General features: G+C 36.6%; 1 protein-coding gene across 3 annotated transcripts in view; it reads right to left on the bottom strand.

Moving 5' to 3' along the window:
* pdzd2 (PDZ domain containing 2) overlaps positions 1-21689 on the bottom strand; it is a 107232-nt gene that overhangs the window by 41036 nt on the left and 44507 nt on the right. For all 3 annotated transcript variants that reach the window (XM_051682266.1, XM_051682270.1, XM_051682267.1), the window contains 4 exons: positions 15838-16321; positions 7003-7148; positions 3578-3710; positions 3017-3187 (listed from right to left, as the gene is read on the bottom strand). In XM_051682266.1, the coding sequence (XP_051538226.1) occupies positions 3017-3187; positions 3578-3710; positions 7003-7148; positions 15838-16321 (934 nt within the window). The remainder of the gene's footprint in view (positions 1-3016; positions 3188-3577; positions 3711-7002; positions 7149-15837; positions 16322-21689) is intronic.

Raw genomic sequence — 21689 nt, 5'->3', positions numbered from 1 at the left:
GCACTGCACAAGATTTCAAGCAAAGCACCATGGGGACTGCTCTCCAAAACAACAATGCTTAAAATGCATGATCCTAATAAGTATGTTGGGTTGTGTGGTCCTGTCAGTGTGCCATTGAATTAATTAATGACTGGCATTAGCCATGTTGTCATCACTGATCATCAAAAGAGTACAACATTTAGTCTTGTATGATTAAACATTAACACTGTGTAGCGTTGCAGATTTGATGCACAGCTGCTTGCGCAGAGCAAATTAATCATTTGTTATCTGTGATGAGACCAACAAATGCAGAACAAACGGCTGCTTTAGTGAACAATGGCACTAATTTATATTATATACAGGTTGTGGCAAATGAATAGGGGTGGGCGATATGACCAAAATTCGATATCACGGTATGAGTAATTTTATATCACGGTAATGGCATGTATTAATATACAGTACTTTGCTAAAGTCTTAGGTGCATTGTATTTTTCACAAAAACATGTGTCTTAAAATGTTTTTTTATATATTCTGCTTTTAGTTTATCAGTAGGAAATATCAATTTTGGATTTCAACATTGCCTTTGCAAATAGAACTGAACTGAAGAGCAACAAGAAGTCCTACAACAGATGTTATGGCCCCCACAGAGCCCAGATCTCAACATCATCGAGTCAGTCTGTGATTACATGAAGAGACAGAAACAACTGAGACAGCCAAATAGATAGAAGAACTGTGGCAAGTTCTCCAAGAAGCTTGGAACATCCTATCTGCCAACAACCAAGAAAAACTGTGTCCAGGTGAACCTAGGAGAACTGGTGCTTTATTAATGGCAAAGGCTGTCACACCAAATATTGATTTAGCTCTTTTTTATGTTGACTGGACTTTGTATGACATTAACTGAAAAATGAAAACTGTTTATGGCATTATTTTTGAAGACATCCTCATTATGCAATTTTTTTTTTCAAGTGCCTAAAACTTTTGTACAGTACTGTATATTTAAAAATACAGCTTTTCTCTTCCAAAAGTTTGGAATTATGTACAGATTTTGCTCTTATGAAAAGAAATTGGTACTTTTATTCAACAAAGTGGCATTCAACTGATCACAATATATAATCAGGACATTAATAAAGTGAAAAATTACTATTACAATTTGAAAAAAATGTTCAGAACTTCTTAAACTACTTCAAAGAGTTCTCATCAAAAAAATCCTTCACGTGCAGCAATGACAGCTTTACAGATCCTTGGCATTCTAGCTGTCAGATTGTCCAGATACTCAGGTGACATTTCACCCCACGCTTCCTGTAGCACTTGCCATAGATGTGTCTGTCTTGTCGGGCACTTCTCCCACACCTTACAGTCTAGCTAATCCCACAAAAGCTCAATGGGGTTAAGATCCATAACACTATTTTCCAATTATCTGTTGTCAAATGTCTGTGTTTCTTTGCCCACTCCAACCATTTAAAAAGTGGCTTTTTCTTTGCAATTATTCCCAAAGGCCTGCACCCCTGAGTCTTCTCTTTACTGTTGTACATCAAACTGGTGTTGAGCGGGTAGAATTCAATGAAGCTGTCAGCTGAGGACATGTGAGGCATCTATTTCTCAAACTAGAGACTCTGATGTACATATCCTCTTGTTTAGCTGTACACCTGGCCTTCCACATCTCTTTCTGTCCTTGTTAGAGCCAGTTGTCCTTTTTCTTTGAAGACTGTAGTGTACACCTTTGTATGAAATCTTCAGTTTTTGGGCAATTTCAAGCATTGTATAGCCTTCATTCCTCAAAACAATGATTGACTGATGAGTTTCTAGAGAAAGCTGTTTCTTTTTTGCCATTTTTGACGTAATATTAACCTTCAGACATGCTAGTCTATTGCATACTGTGGCAACTCAAAAACAAACACAAAGACAATGTTAAGCTTCATTTAATGAACCAAATAGCTTTCAGCAGTATTTTATATAATGGCAAGTGATTTTCTAGTACAAAATTAGCAATTTAGCATGATTACTCAAGGATAAGGTATTGGAGTGATGGCTGCTGGAAATGGGGCCTGTCTAGATTTGATCAAAAATGACTTTTTTCAAATAGTGATGGTGAAGTTTTTTACATCATTAATGTCCTGACTATACTTTGTGATCAGTTGAATGCCACTTTGGTGAATTCAAGTACCAATTTCCTTCCGAAACAGCAAAATCTGTACATTATTCCAAACTTTTGGCCGCCAGTGTATATATTTATTTATTTATTGGCAAAACAACAGATAAAACCCCAAGAACATAAATGGGCCTCTGGCACACAGATCAAAAGAGGTAACCAGATAAAGGTACAACTGTGCTGTCCTTAAAAGGAAAAGCTGTATTTCAATTACAACAGGTGGGTATTTTGAATTTGTTGAAAAATATCAGGAAAGTCCTCTCATTCTTATCAGACAGACTGTGTGTTGTGCATTTACTCATTATCAAACACTGAAACGAGGTGCAAATGAGGGGTAAGAGGAAAACAATAACAAATGCATACACTCACACTAACATCCAGATATATGCTTATAAAAACATTATACGTACTAGGACTGGGAAGTGTGATCGTATATATACATATTTTTAAAATGGTACACCATGCAGAAAATTATGAAATACTCTCCAAACTGTATAGGTAGCTACAATGATTGTAATAGGACCAATATAGTAACAAAGCAAAACAAAAAACTAAAATAAAACAAAACAAAACAAAACTAAAATTACCAGAAAAAGGGGAAAAAAATATATTAAGACATGGTTATGTAATATATAAAACATTTTGTGGTTGAATTCCCAGCAAAAAATGACTATATTGAGATATCTTCTGTGATATAAAATTACTCATTCCACTATATGACATTCTGATCATACTGCCCACCACTACTCAAAACCAACTTTTAATCATAAACATAGACACAAAGGAAAACAGCCTGTTGTAGCTCCAGCTGTGTATGGTAAGGGCAGTGGAGGCAGCACAAGATGAAAGCGGCAGATAATCAGGCTGATAGGCAGCATGCGAACGTACCAAGTCCTGGGTGGGCAATGAAAGGCTGCTGGCCCTCACGTCCTCCACGTCTGGCTCCATGTTCTCCTTCTCCTCCCTGGGGGAGGGTGAGACATCCGGACCCAAACATGTGCTCACTAGGTCGGGCAGGCTGGTGGATGGGTACTTGTGAAAGTCCACCTCAGATTCATCCTGGAAAAGGAAGGAAGAGCAGCTGGAGATAGCATGTTGTGTGCTGTTGAGCTGCCTGAGAGTACTTTTAACTTTATCTCAGAAAGCCGAGCAGCAAGCCCGTCAACGTTTCCCTCTTCAATTTTTTAGCTGCTACAAGCTGCCGGTCATTACATCTTTATGTGCTGGAATGGTTAATGCACTTTTTATAGAGCAGAACTCTTACAATGAATGGAGGAAGACCAGTTCATCATTTGTGTGTGAAGACACTTCCTTTTAATGATACACAATTATTGATTATGTACAGTATGGGCTTCATTTTCAAGACAAAATCATAAAGGAATTAAAACTGTTACAGTATATGTTTGTGTTTGCATTGACTCACCACTCTTCCCTTGAACTAAAACTCACCCTGCTGGCGACCACCAGCTGCACTAGTCCAGCAGTAGAGCGGAGGACAGCTACGGCCTCCTGGTGTGAGAGGCCGACAAGCGAGTGACCGTTAATCATCAGCAACTCATCACCTGCCTTCAGACGTCCATCTCTGAAATAAAAAAGAACCACAGACAGCATGATCAGGTTTTACCCTCCTAAAGAAAATACTAGTGCATCCACCCTGGATTTTACCTGGATTTAAAGTGAAATGTTTAAGTCAGCACGAAACAACATTAGCAAACCATTTTTCTTCCGCAATGTGATGTATTTCAGAGCGAAACAATATTCAGCGACTCCGTAGAGAATTGATGAATAGTGAAAAGTGGTCTGTATGACAGGTTGGCTGGAAGGGAAGGGTTATAAAAGTAATAGGGCTTAGTGCCATCAGCTGAAAAAAAAAGTTGTTTCAGAGGCGGAGCAGTTATAACATTTAATAAAAGATTAGAAAGACAAATTTCTCTTTTATTTGGAATAACATACACTGATCAATCATTCACAATAAAAACATGTTTACTGAGAAAGTAAATAGGGTATATTTTGCAGAGCAATGAAACAGAGCAATTAAAAGGACAGATGAATAAATCCTAATACTGTTCAAGAATTTGTTAAAAATTACATTTTAAACATGATGGCCCATGTGTTGTGAGACAAAAGGAAAGCAAGGATGACATACTCTTGGAGATTTAAATCAACAAAACACTCAAATGATCCAGTTCCATCATACTTTTATCAAGAAGCAAAATAATAGTTTAGCTACAGCCATGAAAATCCCCAAAGGCATCTCTTTCTCTTTGCAATTCATTTTTTTTTTTTTTTTTTTTCATTTTCAAATAAGCTCAGACTTCATGGATCATTCTAGCATGGACACTCAATTGATGCATCGTTATGATCAAGTTGATGAATAGTGTGCAGTGAAGAGATTTTGATTTAAAATGTTAAGGCATTATGCCTCTCGCTGGTCAAAATCCTCAAGACTTCCCTCGCAGACAAAGGAATTTGAGGTTATCTCAGTGTTAGTTGTTATATAAGAACAGGAAGCTTCAGAACTATCAACATCATGTTGCAGTGATGGCACTGATCTGACTGCCCTCTTTGTGCCTCACTTAATAGAAAGAAAGATTTGGAAAGCAGCTAATTTGATTAATGCACATGCTTCATGTCCGCACGTTTCTCAGAAATGACCCCCATTAAAAACTGTGTGGGAGAAAACATTTTATTGTTAAATCATAACAATAAATCTCAGTGCTGTTACAGAAATAGCCCACTCTGACTATGGGGGTTCTGGACAACACTGTGTATGTACAGTATTTTCCAACAGATCTTTAATGTATGATCATGAATTTGTATCTCCTGATATTGATTTGTTTTTTCACGGTCTGTTAAACAATCCCAAGGCAAAGCCACACAGACTACTTTTTCTCTGAATGGATTAATTTACCTTAACATATCACCTAGGGGGAGTAATTCAAATGTTCTGAGGCAAGGAGGGTTAATTTCAGCTTTTGGCTCATTACCTTGAGGTTTTTGTGCTTCCTCCAAACTTTGCCAAAGTGTGCATTAATGAATAACAAAGGGAAGCAAGTCAGCAAATTCCCTAACATGTTACAGATTAAAAAACAGAGTCTGGGGCTAGTATGCCTAAGGACTGAGAGGGAAAGATTTCTTCAGTACTGAGAGACATACGTTAGTCTCAGTATTATTATTTGTTTTTTACTGTATTTGTATAAAGTGAAGGAAGATATCATGTGCGTACGGTTACAGGTACACGACACGGTTAAAAGTGTGTTGACACCCAACGAGCACACTAATATGTGTTTGTTAAGCATTTAATTTAAAAAAACCATGGGCAAAATTAGGGAGTTGCTCCTCCTGCAGCTGCCATAACTGTTTCCATTCTTCTGCGAAGGTTTTCCACTAAGTGTTGGGACACAGCTGTGGGGACTTGCTCCAATTCGGACAAAACCAGTGAACATCAGTGAGGTCAGGCACAAAAGGTCATTGCAATTGAGTATTGCAAACCACCTCACGATACATATCGCAATATAAATGTGACAATTCAATATACATCACATCACAATTGTATTGCGATTGAAACTGTGATGATCGTTTGACATTGTATGGCTGTATGATTGATTTTATGCACCTGTTAGTAATGAGTGTAGCTAAAGGAGCCAATTAGGAGGTGGTACCCACATACTTTTGGCCAATCAGTATAATTGCTTCTACACCATGGTACTGAAAATTGCTCAGTTTAAAATAAACAGTAGACACAAAGTCAACAAAGTACAAAGAGTATTTACACACTCTGTGTTTTTCCAAACCTCTAAGACTTTCTTTCTTCAGTGAAACACAAAAGGAGATTTTAGAAAATGACAGCCTCAGTCACCATTCACTTTCATTGCTTCTTTTTTACCATACTATAGGTGTGTCCCAAACTGCACACTTTTGCACTATTCTACGCCATTTTGTAGTGTAAGTAGTGCGAGTAATATGTAACACTGAAAATGTAGCAAAAAGAAGTGTACTTAAGTATCCGGATGATGCACTTTTTCAACCGTCAAAACGGAGTGTGGAATGTTGGACACCGTGCACTCAGAGCTCGCGGCTTGCCGTACATAGCGGAAGGAGCGGAGTTACCTGGCTGCGCTGCTGGTCTGACAAAACAGTTGTAAATTATGAAGAATGTAGCAGCTAGCAAAACTTCAGTGTATACAGCACCTTACAAATGTGAGTTGAATGCTTTACCATCACCCCACACTGTGTCAATATGTACATTGTTTGAGATACAAGTGTTAAACTGAGGTTGGCTAATGCGCTAAAACTAGTGGCAACACATCACGTGCGCTTGAAACGTCACTTCCGTCAGCTGTTAAATGGCGAATGCTTCCGTGCAGTAAAACAGCATTAAGAGTTCCATTTGGGATGATACTACACTTTGAAAATCCAAACACTACATGGCTGAGTGCATAGTATATTTTGTAAGTGTAATGTGTATAGTGTATTTTTGGGACACAGCTAATGAAAAAGAATAGTAAGTGAGGTTTCAGTAATTAACATTCAGCCTAACAACTCTTACGTTTCACTGAAGAAAGAAAGTCATGCAGGTTTGGAATGACATGACTTAACGATGACAAAATTTACCATTTTGGGTGAACTATCCCTTTAATCTTTTGAAACCTTGTAGACTGGTCATTATCATATATGCGGCAGCGTGACAGGATATTTTCCATGAATCTCTGCGAGGATGTCAAATTGGCTTTGAAGATTAATGAGTATCGTGGAGGGCACTCAAGACTGCCTGACGATTGCATATGCATGAGATGCTGATTGACCAGTGTCACCACGGCACCTACCGTTGCCACGGCAGCAAATGAAAACCATTGCTAATGCAAGCTTTTTACCTCTGTGTGGCTCCTCCCTCCTCCACGTGGGCTACGATGATGCCGTGAGGAGAGCGTTTGGACCCACGTCCACCAGTGATCTGGATACCCAGTCCATCCTGACCTTTCACCATGTGCATTTTCCAGATTCGGCTGCCCTCACAGGGCTGTAGAAAAGTAAAAGAGAATATATTTACCCTTAGAGGGCGTTTACAAGAAACTAATAGAACGAATAGAATAGAACGCAAGTGTCTCAAGAAGAGTTTTTCAACAATTGAAGTTCTGTTTAACTTGACATGGCATCTAAAAAATGTGGCATTCCTGTGCAAGACACTGAAAATAAAACTGTGAGATGCAGCGCAATGATCAAATCCATCTAGTGCATGTTTACATAAGAAAACAATTGAAGAGCAAGGACGGACTAAAAAAACGTGTTTGGTTTTAACAGACCCTTATAGTGAAAGAATAAGCAATGTGCTTTATTATAAAACACTAGCTAAAGCACACTTCCTTTTTTTGTGGTTTTAAATAACATTACAATTCATTTGTATTTTACATTGTTTCATGTTGAAATAATGACCTGTAATCTTTTTACAGACGTTTCAGCTAATAAATACCTTTTTTTTTTTTTTTGGGATCATTTAAAGAGAAAATACCATCTTAATTTACTCACTCTCATGTTGTTCCAAATCCAAATTCTTTATTTGAACACAAAAGATGTGTTAACCTCGGTCACCATTTCATTGCATATTGTTTCTATAAAATAAAAGTGAATTGTGACTTCTGTGTTCCACAGAAGAAGGTAAGTCACAACACAAGGGTGAGTAAATGATAACAAAATTCTTTTTTGGGTGAACTATCCCTTTAAGTATATTTACAACTCTTTACCCTCACTCAAGAAAAAAGTTTTGTAAATCCACAACTGAGTGGAAGCACTGAACTTTTTATGTTTTTATCCAGGCTAACTTGTTCCTTTGGTGGGTCTATAAATCAGAGTAAGGGAAACTTTAGGAGCACCTGTTTCTGAAAGCTTCAAGAACCCACCTTGTCTCAACCAGCTCTCTCACTGCCTGAGGAGCACTTCATTTATCTAAATATGCCACTGTCATTATGTTCCCTGAGTGTTCTCATACTTCTAACAGGCAAATATGTCTCAAATATGAATTCAGGTTGATCAAATGACAGAAAAGTAACTTCTGAGATATTGGGAGAAAGTGTTGGATATGGTACGGGCTAACAAGAAAATAGGTTTAGAATTAGAAAGATTTTGTTCTATGTCCCACATTAGGATGGCTAAACTAATAAACAAATAAATAAAGGACCTTCTTTTTGAAAAATAAAAATCATAAAATTTATAGACGGCTTCAGAATACATGCCTACATAAAGGTTAAATGGACCAGATCCTATTTCTCAATTCCGTTTCTAGGCACAAATGGCATTTTCCTAATGTACAATATATTAAATGTTTTCAATTCAATCCAATCGTATCTTTAAGTCACTCTATCAAGATGTTGGTCATTCTTAAAAAGAAGGTCAGGAGGAAGGCCCCTAATTGTCTTCACTCATAAAATGAGCACCACAAGGCCAGACTAAAGCAGTTCAACGTTTGAGCAAGAACCCTACAGCTACTGCAGGAGTAAGATCCACTTGACTTTATTTATATGTCTTTATTAGTCATAAGTAGTTGCTTTCCCTGCTGTGGGTACCCAGATCAGTCAAACTGATGCAAATGCCTGATACACAGTTGATTAGTCAGACATCCAATACTAAGTTTTAGTTCAGAACCAATTAAAGCAAGCAGGTGTTACAGCTCTAACATTGCAGAGGGTAGAATTACAGCAACGTGTTCCTCTCAGAAACATTTGTTATGTACTTCATACATTGACTCAACACCTTTGTTTGATTTTAGGTTTTAGGCTCTGGCTGGGTTTAATGAAGCAATAAGCAGAACGTTAGTAGCACACAAGAAGTGCTAAATCTCTACGGCATGTTTCCCAAAAGCATCTTTGTTGTTGTCATGACACTCACAGCATGCTTCCAGTCGGCTGCACACAAGAATCAATGGTAACAGTTTCTATGAAGCCCATATTTATAATGCACTGTAAAGGCATAATAAATGCATTATATAATTATTACTACAGTTATTATAATTGTAACTACAGTTATAGTACATTATAATACTTAACCTATTCATAGTAATACCTAAAAGAGTATAATGCAATATAACACAATCAACATGCAATTTTATCCTCAGAAGGTGTAATGTAATATACAGTATATATTAGGTATTGTAAAAGTGCTGTCATGCAAAAGCAGCATAGTGCAATCAGTCATAAGGCTTGACAAAATCATATCCCATTATATGTGGTCTTGATTTGCTTTAAGTTACACAGTGTCTTCTTATAAACATGTAATATACAATACATTACAAGTCAAGCTTATATAAATGTAATTTATAGAATTCACAGAATACAAAGTAACACATTCAAGATGTAAATCTTTAGACAATTTTTTAAAAACACTTGTAAAGCTATAAGAATAAGACTTATGTAATGTATTATAATACCATATAAACACGTAAAAATATCTTATGGATGTTAGTAAAACATTGCTTTTGTCACTTAAAGCATACTTATTAATAGATATAATACATTATAACTTCTAAAGATCAAATTTAAATGATATAATGCATTTAACTCTAAGGTATAACTATGAATAGGAAAGTATTACAGTTTATTAAAATTGTGGTTACAATTATTTATAAGAAGTTACAAGATATTATATGAGATGTTACAAATGCATTATAATACCTTTACAGTACATTATAAATATGGGCTTCATAGAAAGTATTACAAAATCACTAGTGCAATGTAAAAGTGGCTATAAATGGTTACAGTTATATGCAAAGAAGGAAAGACCAACCACAATTCAGCATACAAATATTACAATGATGCCAACATGGTCGGTTAAATTTTAAATGCTTAAGATTCTTTTACTCTATTACTAAGTCAGTGGTAGATTTTCAAATGTAATCTTTTTATAAAACAGAAAATAGACAGCACACCTAAGGCTAAAATTATCTACAAAGCAAATAAATATTGGCAAACGTACATTTTAAGTTAATACGATCTTAAGAGTGTGATTTGTATGTTACTGGAAAGCCTGACTTAGAAATAATATTTGAGACATTTATTCAAATCAACACAAGAGCCATCTCATGGACATTTGGATAGTGTTTCTATCACGTGTAAGTACACATGGCCATGTTTACCTCCCCCTTCATCAGGTGATGTGCTAACCTGAGCACATGAAAAGTATGGAGAATGCTACAGCCTTCTGTTCTCATGCTAATACACTCACTTCAAAAGTGGCCAATTAGACCACAGCACGTGATGCTTCAACTTTCCATTTTAAATAGTGCCCTTGTTGCCCTCTGCTCAGATATGCCCATGAGCAACAACACATCAATATTAAATTATAAAAACAAAACTAATGAATGTGTATTTCTTGTTGGATTTTAAGAATTAAAATAGAGTTGTACACATCTGGATTAGCCATATCTAAATTTCCCATTCTATTCATCTGAATTTAATAAAAACATGTCTTTTCTAAACTGCTTGTATCACAGTTTCAATAGTCTTACTCAAAAGATAGCCCTAAAATGCATGAATTAATTTCAGCCACTGAGCCATTTACAGCACAGCTATTGTGTCTAATACACGGAATTATAAGTCCATGAATTTTTCAAACACTATTTCAAAGATGTGTCCTGAAACTAGCGTAAAATACATTTTTAAACAATTATCCTAAAAATATTCCCTTAGCATACTAATATGATCTTACATAACGTAATGCTTACCCTTCATATTGATAATTCTGTCATCTGTGTTCTTTTGCTATTTTGTAGTTCAAAGCGCTGTAGTATGTCTGTATTTGCACAGTTAAAGTATTAACAAGTATTTAAAATACTTTCTCCAATCCCAGTTTAATGTGCAAAGACAACTATACTCCCCGAGGAGACTAAACACAGTGGTACCATAGCTATGTCAAACAGACTTTTTGTTTGAGAGGAATCAATAATCTGTCTTTGCTGATGGTACACTTTGCATTATTTCCAACACAGACGTTTTCTAGTTTTTGTTATCATGCAGACAGAGGACCCGACATGTTTATATCCTCCATAATGTTAACAGTTACACAAATGATGTGAGTATAACGATATGCTGATGGCCACCAGCTTTTTTCCACACTATTTTGTTGTAAGAGCTTACTGACAAGATTCCACACTTTCTTCAGCCTTTGACTTCAGCAAGGTAACTTTGCTCATTATTTTGCAATGCTATGTTAATTTAGCAGTTCCTTATGTAAAGTTACCTGTATGTTTAACTTTAAGAGTGCACTGGGAGAGAGAAGTAGAGAGAGGCACCCTCCTTAGCTAGTAAGCTAGTGTGCAAAATATTACCAAAAGAAACTATTTGCATATGAATTTTGATAGATTTTGTTATCTGGTGACATTTAGTTGATAACATCATCAGTTCGGTGTAGGAGTAACATTACTGGATAAAAGTTCAATTGGAATCGTGTGTGTGTGCCCGTGTGTATGTGTGCGTGTGTTGGTGTGCTAGCTAGCTCCGTTTGGAGAAGCTTGTCACTCGTTTTTCTCTTGCTAGCTACCGTGAGGCATGGGATACCAAGCACTAAAGCGGGCCGAGGCTAAACAAAATGCAACAATGGGTAAGACTTTCAAACAGCATAACATTTTTGATAGGATAGAAACTTGGTGGGTGTATTACACTCCCATGGAGCAGCAAATACCACAATATGGGTAAGACTAACTATCACTGTTTTTCTCCTTGGCTAGGGTAAATGTATGATGCCTTTTATATTTACAGATTTTTTTGTCAGGATAAATTCAGAGCAGAGTAAGTGTGCTTCCAAGGTCCAGGTGAGCAGAAGGACTGGCAAGATGGTCCAATGAAAGAATGAGTCCCTCAATCCACATGTGGCATCGTTCATCAGGGACTTCATTGAGTATGACTGGCAGAACAACTGATACCAGGTGAGACTGTTAATTAATTTTTACCCTGAATACTTTCCATAAAGACATTACTCTAGAGTTCACAGTTACACAGAACATAGGGCAGTGGGACTTAATAATGCCCTTTTGTGTGTGTGTGTGTGTGTGTGTGTGTACCATTGTACCATGCTACTGCCCTTTTATGTAGTGTTGTCAGTAGTAGAAAAATATAGTGGTATTTCTAATGGGAAGTAATGAGCCATCAGTCTTTCCTATACATTTCTACATTAGTAACTAATTCCTTCCACTGCAGGGAAGAAGACTCCAGCCCAGGAAGAAGTATACAGTTCAGGAAGAAGAATACAGTTCAGGAAGAAGAAATGTCAGTCTTAGACATTTTATTGTTTAAAATTCTACAGTTTTTGGTTCATATTTAATTTAATTTCCACTTTTAACTGAACATTTTAATTGCTTCCAGTGCTTGGATTTTACTGTTTTGTTTGTAAAAATTACTTGAAAATATCTTGTGTGACAGAGTTTTCTACATAGGTGATGCTTTTGTGTGTTGTTTCACATTGAATCAATGTTTCTAGGATACATGTGACTGTCAGCGAGTCTCAGAAAGCAAATGTAAAACAATAGAGGACTTGCATACAACTTTATGATTAACAACTTCCCTTTGTTTTTTCTTTTTCTTTCTTTTATATTTGTCACTAGAAGTACAGTCAAATTAACTAAAACTCCTCAAACAATCAATCAATCATTTTAAAACTCGAAATGAAGTCTTCATTTTACAGTATGTAATTATTTTACAGTATTAAAATTAATGCAGTAATGCCTGTTACAGTAGTATAATATTTGCTGTGATAAAAAATACAGCATCCTATTACTCTGATGACAATTACAATACTGTGATTATTACTGCAATAACAATTACAGTATTTTATAGGTACTGTGATTAAATTTACATTAAGCATACTGTGTAATGTACTACAGCAACTTACTAGCTAATTGCTGCCAGCCAGTTACTGTACATTTCACAGTATTCTTTTTACAGTGCAGGTACTGTTACATATGTAAATTTGCTAATACAGTACTCTACAGTATATGTTTCTAGTCATTTAGATAATGTTTTAAAGCCAAGCAAAGGTTACAACTCAACTTTATGTAATCTTAAAATATATGAACTACAGAATTTTGATTTAAAACAAGAATAAACTTATTTCCATTTTTTACCCAAATTGTTATTATGGACAATGAAAGTCAACTGACAAGCATCAGTCATTTGCAGATGAAATACAGTATATAAATCCTGTAAAAATATAAGCCATTAAAAAAGACCTTCAAAGAGTTTGACATGTATTTGCTAAATCTGCCTGGGAAAGCTTCAGTTTTATTTTGTTTTAAATGGAAAGTAAAGGATATAGTTATAGAATTACGCATATGGATTTAGTCTGCTGTCCTCTCATGTGGCTTTCTGAAAATGGCATGTCGCAGAATCTCATGGAACCCAGTCCATCTTGGTCTTTTAAATCCCCTGTGATTTTTCAAAATCAGACTCGTACAGCTTCTTGGGATGACCCCTTTAAGCAGTTCTTGTAACCACTGACACATGCATATATTTCAAAACAAAAACCCTTATGGTTATTTTAAGTGAGCCACTCGGTCTAATGTCACAAGGCTTACATGTTCGGAGGAACAACAGCAGTCCTAATGGAGGATCGAATTAGAAACGCATGCAGTTAGCTGCACGGAGGGGTCCAAACTACTAATTACATGATGAGCATCAAGCAACCACTCATCCTGACTCAAAGGGAAGCCAATGGCATAGTGCATGTATGTTCAGTTTGTGCACTTGATGGGGGTTGACTTTAAAGCGATCTTCTGTTTTCTGTTTGCTTGCGCTTTTTTTTTTAGCTATTTAAGTAGCTAGGGGCTAGGCAACATATTCAAAATGATTTTGCTGGAGATTTAAAATTGAGCAACATCATTAATACTGAAATGATTCTAATGCATTTTTTATTTGGGCTCTTAAGTTTCCTAAATAGTGTGTCATTAGACAAGATTTGCAATCCTTCTTTGACTTGCAATCCTTCTTTTGACTCGTATGAGAGCATTAAGGCAGAGATGTTTTACATCTCTGATTTAAACTTAGGAAACAAATACAGCATTAGAGTAAGTTTGATTCATTTCTGTTATTCAGTTCAAACTGTCCGTTTCACAGAATTGATTAAAAACTCTGATTAACTATTAGTTTGTGTTATTGCTCAAAAATGTGTACAGAAGTCCCCATGTGGCATTTTTAATGCTTTAATATGTTTTAGTAAAACACATATGTAGGTAAATATTGTTGTCCCCTACTATGTATTGTTACAGTATACATAAACTTCCCAGCCCTAATTGGCATCCTTAGACCAGTGGTTCCCAAAGTGTGAGGTGGGCACTGCAGGGGAGGCGCAGGGAGACAGTGGGATTGGAGAAGTCCATTAAAAAAACTAGCTAAATTATTATTATTATTATTATTATTATTAAGTGTAAACTTTTGATGCATGCTTCCAATCCAATTGACTGTCAATTGTGCAACTGACTGATAGCCTATATTTCAGCTGGACTGTTGAGTCTGTAGAGGACAAAGACTCTCAGTGGAGAGAGATGGCTACCATGCCAGTTTGTTTTCTTGTTGTAAATATTAAAGTATTAAATCCACTGTTTAATCCTCTGCTTTTGTGAGAAAAGGGGTTTCCTGCTTTGAACATTTTTAGGCAGAATCCAAAGCAAATTATATGATATTCAAATTCATCTTGCTTTTGCCATTTTATAAGCGCTAAATATGCTTCTCATCCAGAGCGTGGACGGGTTTCATGTGAGTGTTGTGCGATCCACCGAGAATCACACGCTAGAATTGCTAGAATCGCATGCTCTACTCTATCCTATTGTATCTCTGGAGCACACAGGTGCGCGCACGACACGCGTCAACCAGGCTTCCATCAATATGTGAGCTCCGGTAACAGGATAGCTCAGAGCGGATCACATGACTGTCTCATTAAACTGGGCTTCTCTCAACATCATGGCGCAGATGACAAAACTTACGTGACCCATTTGAATTCTTCATGAGAATTTTCTATTTTAAAGCGCTATGCAGCAATTCAACCATTTCAAATGGCTACAGCACTGACATACAGAACAGTTTTCTGTCCTTTCTGACAAGAGAAAGGGAAAACACCTGCTCTTCACCAGCATTAATTACAAGACTTTTTACATTTATGCACTTGGCAGACACTTTTAACCAAAGCGACTTACAGTGCACTTATTACAGGGACAATCCCCCCGGAGCAATGGGGGGGCGGGTAGTTGTTGTGCTTTCAATATAGCAAAGAGTGAATATAATTTACAAATCACTCCTTTTTGTTTTTAATTAGCATTTTTCATACTGTCCCAACTTTTTCAGAATTGGGGATGTATTTCAAAATTAGTTATTAGTAATTAGTTACAATTACATTTGAACAAAATGACATCAACTTTAGTTTTATCTTTTGTATTCTTTGTTTATAGAGACAGTAAATCACTTTTTGTATGACTGCAACCATTACAACTCATTTTACTATGAAAGGTGCGAATGGATTTGGGGGAGGGGGCTGAACATTTTCTGATTAGTAAAGGGGGGCTTGACTGAAAAAATTTGGGAACCACTGCCTTAGACAAAATATGGCATTATTCCACAGCTATAGTGGATCCATGAATACATTCAATTCAGATTCCGTTATGTTATTCAATAACCAGTTCTATCAGCCAGGTCTTATTATATTAAAACAACTTTTACTGTTCACCAATCTCTTACCTGAGTGGAAGGTTCACTGCTTATTGACTCTGTTTTGTAGCTTTCAGAGAGGCGTGAGTGGGAACAGCAAGGTAGGGTGGCCGTGCTCCCCACCTTCAAGTGACTGGCTATCAGTTCTGAGGAACCAGGGACTGGACTCTCATCGGTTGGTGTGTCCTGAGGGGTGCTGCTCTCTGGGGACATGACCTCTGCCTCCATGGAGCAATAGCCATTCTCATGCTCAAAGTCCTGGCTATTATTTCTGTCCCTGCTGTCACGAGTGAACGAGGAGCGGGAAATGACGCCAAATTTGCGAGTTCGCTTGCCATTCTGTGTGGGGCTGCCTGTAGGCTCAGAGGAGACATTGTTTCGGTGCTCGGTGGGGACGTCCATGCAGTTGCCCCCACTGCTGCCATTGCATGGAGGAAGAGAAGCCTTGCGTTTGATTCTTCGCAACATGATCAGGTAGATGCAGCCTCCATTCCAGCACTGGTCTGCCAAGTAACTGTAGAGAAATTAGAAAACATTGTTGAGTAAACTGAACACTGAACTTCACATGAACACTGCCCTGCTGCTGAAAAAAGACCAGCTTAGACCATCATGAATTTCCATGCTGGCCCAGACTGGTATATTGGTGCTAATCTAGGTGATCATCCAGCATAGTCTTTCCAGTGAAGCTGGTTGACTAGTGGTGACCAGCAATGATGGTCTGTTAACCAAAAGGTTTAATGACAAAATAAGATTTTTTTTCTTGGTGGTGTTGATTATAGAGGTGGCCATCAAATTGAACATTTGGAATCACACTTTTAGATCCACTGACATGCAATCAAATGCTGTATGTTTAGAGAGCTGACACTAACCACACTAACCTGTATCAGTCAGAAAGCACTCAAGGAGTTTCTCAATATGCCATAAGTCATTAATGATAAGGGATTTTCAGTGAGTTTTTGAAATCAGGAAGGGCATTGATACTGGATACTGTAGAGCACATTTTACACCATGTCTAGACAAGTGCAAAGGAAAAGTCATAGCAAAAGAAACTGATACTATTGATATAAGGCACCTCAGGGCCAAGGCATGAGAAACATGCTAACTTAACGTCACTTCCAAAGTAACCTAGATTTTCAACGAGTCTAACTGTAAGCTGCACAAAACAAGTTCACATGTCTATCTTTTATTATACCATTTTAGGCTGTCTCTCATGTGACTCTTGTAATGAGTGACTGGATTCACACAAATAGCTGTATTCTGAACATGACTGACAATCTCGGCTGGACCTGCAATCTGTCACTGAACATTAACAAGTTAAAATGATAATTTAAAATTAATAATTTGTGCAGCTTGTTTTGCAAAGTTTGGTTTTAATGATGTCACATAAAAGGTGACCTCATGGGAGCACAAACCATGAAGGATTTAAAACTCTTACATAAAGCTATAGGCTTGATCACATTATGACATCCTGTTACTTAATCCATTAAAGCTGACCAATGGAAGATGTAGCTAAAACACCAAACAACTGTCTAGCCAAAGAATCGCTATATAAGAATCGTTACAAAAGAGTGCACACACCTTTAACTTGATGAAGTTATTTACAAGACTGTGGTCAGGGTCCCATGGTCAAAAATTGAAAATTGTCCTTCAATATTTTGGTAAAACTATTTCCTTATACCTCTATATTCCTGCACATACATCTAGCCTAATTAATTGTGGCTGAGTGGTACTTTTCCCCAGTTTTCCAAGCTTACAGCTGGACACAAGCATGGGGGAGTGGACTCTCTATGACAATGTCCTTCTGACTAGCTGTACTGACAGTGCTGATGCAACACACCAACTAAGAATTTGCAACAACCCCTAAACAGCAAGCCAGACAATGGAGGGAGATACTAATGAAAGAAACAAAAGAGAGAGGAGGAAGTTTCATAAAAGAAAGAGTGGAAGAGAGTGATGTGTTATGAATGGACTTTCATAAATATATGTTAACCCCTGCATTTGCAATTTTGCTGATATCCTTTTAAATATCGACAACCAATGGACCCTTTTCACATACTGTGATGACACATTTCTGCATTAATTTAGCAGTGTAAATCTAGCTTACACTTTTATATTTTCAGTTTTTTAATTATTTAATGGCATTCAATAAATTAAAAAAACTAGTTCACACTGAAGCAATGGAGTTTCTTATACAGCTGCTGAGGAAAAGAGAGAAAATTTGGCATCTTTCTGTCTTCTGACTGCTGTAATCCACCATTCTGTTTTTTCCTCTTTTGGAAAGTCATGAAAACTAATAGTGGATATTTTTCTTTTGCAGTTGGAGCTAGGGATGTTAATGAATACTCAATGATCAATTATTTGTTGTAATTAAGGATGCCACGATAATACGGTTTCACTATTAACCACAATTAAAAATGTCACAGTTCATTTAACTGCAAGAATTTAGAATCCACGGTTAGAACTGTGAAATTCTTTATTTAGACGTGGCAAAAATAATATACATAATTTTAAATATATCATATAAAAAAGTTATTCATAAGATTTTGTAAGCCTAAATGTGAGAACACTTGTGCCTGTGTGGGTACTGGAGCTGTTACTATGGTTACAGACGGTGGCCGCGTGGTGCTTATCCAGGTATCGCGGATTGAACTTGAACTTTGAATTCATGTGAAACTGGGGTTTAAATGCACGAACTACAAAATATAATTCGATCTACCAGACTCATATCCACCAAAAAGCGACTTAAATAGTCTGTTAGGGAGCATTTAAATGACTGACTGAATAAGACGGATGAAAATTATGCAGACAGAAGTCATAGAAAGAAACACATCTTACAAATGCGACAGGATGCTCCACTAGTCGTCCACCATCAAACTAGTAAGTTTAATATTTTTAGCTTTGGTGATTTCAAAGTGATGAATTAAAAGATGGCACATTTTGTAATGTTTAAGCATGCTGACAGCACGCGGTGCATTGCGTGTAGTTACATACTATCAGCCAGTAAACATTGAAAAGTTGCGTCTTCATCCTTATTATTGAAATCATTGCTTCTGTACAAATTCATCGTTTTCAACAATAAATGTAAATTTTAGTAATTATCAGACTTTAAATGGCCTGCTGTGAGCAATGTTCCCGTTATTATTCGTAGTCCAAAGGTTTATTTGTAAGGTTGTGGAGAGTATTTTTATAGACTGTTTTATAGTCTGTTGCCGATTCTTTATGTTGGGGTGTCTGACAGACAATGGATTGCTTTAATAAACTGTTGCAGATGAAAAAAACTGTTGGTTGCCTTGAACTAGGCTACGTGTTGTGCACCCAAAATAATCTTGCATTTACACACTTTTGAAGCACTCCGATTACATTGAAGCACATCACTGAGCTCGGGATGCGAATAAGCGGTGTCATGCCCTAGATTGAAGCGTCTCTTATTATATATCTCCAATTAATTTTTTTGTGTATTTATCAGTTTTCTTATTATAGGGCTGCCCTTGGCATCCACATATCCACCAGAAATACGTCCACAAAGGCGTTCAGCTGTTATATGTTATGCATTTTTTTCATCAGTGCTATTGTATAATAAGAAAAATTGCAAATAATCATAAAACTGTTAACCGTGATTTTTTCCTCAGATAGTGTTGCACCGATCAGGATATTTGAGGCCGATATGATCTCCGATTTTATTTACACTAAGATCGGACGATACCAATTTATTTTTAAAGTGCCCTTCGACCACACTTTTGCACGTTATATTGTGCAGTTATATGTTTATGCCCCACACAGTAAAATTATGGTAACCCTTTACAAAAAGGTTCCATTTGTTAACAATATTTAACAACATTACTGTAGTTAACGTGAACTAATGAACTTAAATGTGTTACAACAAATACGATTTCATTTTTAAATTCAAAATTTGTATTAGTTAACATTAGTTAATGCACTATGAACTAACATGAACTAACAATGAACAACTGTAATTTTATTAACTAACATTATAATTAATAAAGGCTGTAAAAATATATTATTTATTGTTTGTTCATGATCTCTAATGCATTAACTAATGTTAACGAATGGAACCTTTTTATAAAGTTACCAAAATTACATTAAAATTACATTAATTGTGAATTATTAACATGTATTTGTTTTGAAACAGTTATGAATAGTTCTGTTGTCAATATCAAAAGGTCATTGTGACATACTGGTAGGCAATAAAAAACATGAGAGCATCACACACAGCAGAGATACATTCAAAAATAAGAAAAATATATCCATTACAAGCTCTAAAACTGCTCCAGTGAGAAATCATTATTATCTATGATTTGCTTACGGTCTCTGGCGTTTTGCTGTAAAACAAATCACAAATTATTAAGCAAATGCATAAAGACGCGGTACCGTTATGGTTAAAATGTAATTGCTGTGATTAGTGGTAATGTGACCAATATTAATCTGATTTAAATTGGGATCCTCACAGAATAGCGCTGAGATGAGTGACTGATGAGATATTGAGAGCACCCGGAGAGTGCACATGTTTGATTGACACCGCGAGTGAGCATATTGAAGAGAGTGAAGCTGAAAGTGCTCATGATCGTTCAAACAGTCTCTATCGCTCAACACAACGTCTGATTGTCATGACTCACGTTACATCACATATACTCAGATTTGTTTATGCATGTTTATTTGTTGTTTAATTTGTTTTTATACCCGTTTGCAGTCTCTTTATCCTCTCGAGTCAGATTACTACCATAATGACTCTAGAAAATGGGAAACTTAATATTCATACACATGTAATTCTTAAACATTTTTAAAAAAAAAACCTTCATATTCATCTGAATAACAGCATGTCTGAAAGTTTACATTTGTGAATACTTAGAACTGCCAACAATTCACCCTCCAGAGGCCACACTGTCATGCATCAAGGGCTGAGAAAGCACTCATTCATTAGAGTAGCAGTGTATGAGTGACTCCCTGCACACCGCAAAAAAGATCGGCCCCGATTCTAGGCATGTTTGACCAATTGCACCCCTGCATCGAGCATGTATGACATGCTGCTGCACAAATAAAAGATTACAAACAACCCCCCAATAAATCAGTGAAGCTGCACAAAATACATAACACATAAACACAAAATACAGCCCCCCAACCAAGAGGATCTATTACCAAGACTTGTGTATTGCTGCTACTCCGAAGAGCCATGTGCACTGAGTGTATACTAGCTATGCATTCCTTGGCCACAGGCCAAATGTCGCAATGCTAATTAACTAAATTTCTGTGTATGCCTCGGCCTGCTTAGCCAAATTGCTTAACCCTCTGTGGTCTGAGGGTGTTTTGAGCCCTGGAGAAGTTTTGACATGCCTTGACATTTGTGCTTTTTTCAGTTGCTTAAAAACATATTAATGGCTAAAGTCTGATAACACTGTATTCAGCACAAACTGGGCTACAATAATATGTGAACAACATGTATGTACATGTTTGTATTTTTGAGAAAATAACGTTTATGCATGGTTTTTGAAAAAACAAACATTTTAAGTCACTGAAATAAGGCCATATAACACATACTTGTTCACTAGACTTTTGAGAACTGGATCTTGTAGCCTAGAGTTTTTGCTACAAAAATGATGTGAAAACCATCCTGATCACTCATTCAGACAAAACAATATAGTCATTTAACATTTGTAAGACACTTTTAGTGTTAGAAAGGCCATATGTGAGGAGGCGTGGATGATCATGAATATTGATGTAATTCACACCTGAGGAGAAAAAGACCCATCCCCTGAGAGAGAATGAATGTGAGGAGACTTAATGATTGAATGTATTGTTTGTAGCTTATTCACAAAATCATGTTTAAGTTAAAAGAAGTAATCTGACTATACATTTTCTTTACATAA

This window comes from Myxocyprinus asiaticus, chromosome 4, assembly GCF_019703515.2.
Source record: "Myxocyprinus asiaticus isolate MX2 ecotype Aquarium Trade chromosome 4, UBuf_Myxa_2, whole genome shotgun sequence".
NCBI classification, from domain to species: Eukaryota; Metazoa; Chordata; class Actinopteri; order Cypriniformes; family Catostomidae; genus Myxocyprinus; species Myxocyprinus asiaticus.
The sequence above is the reverse complement of the archived record's forward strand: the minus strand, read 5'-3'. Positions and strand labels throughout refer to the sequence as shown.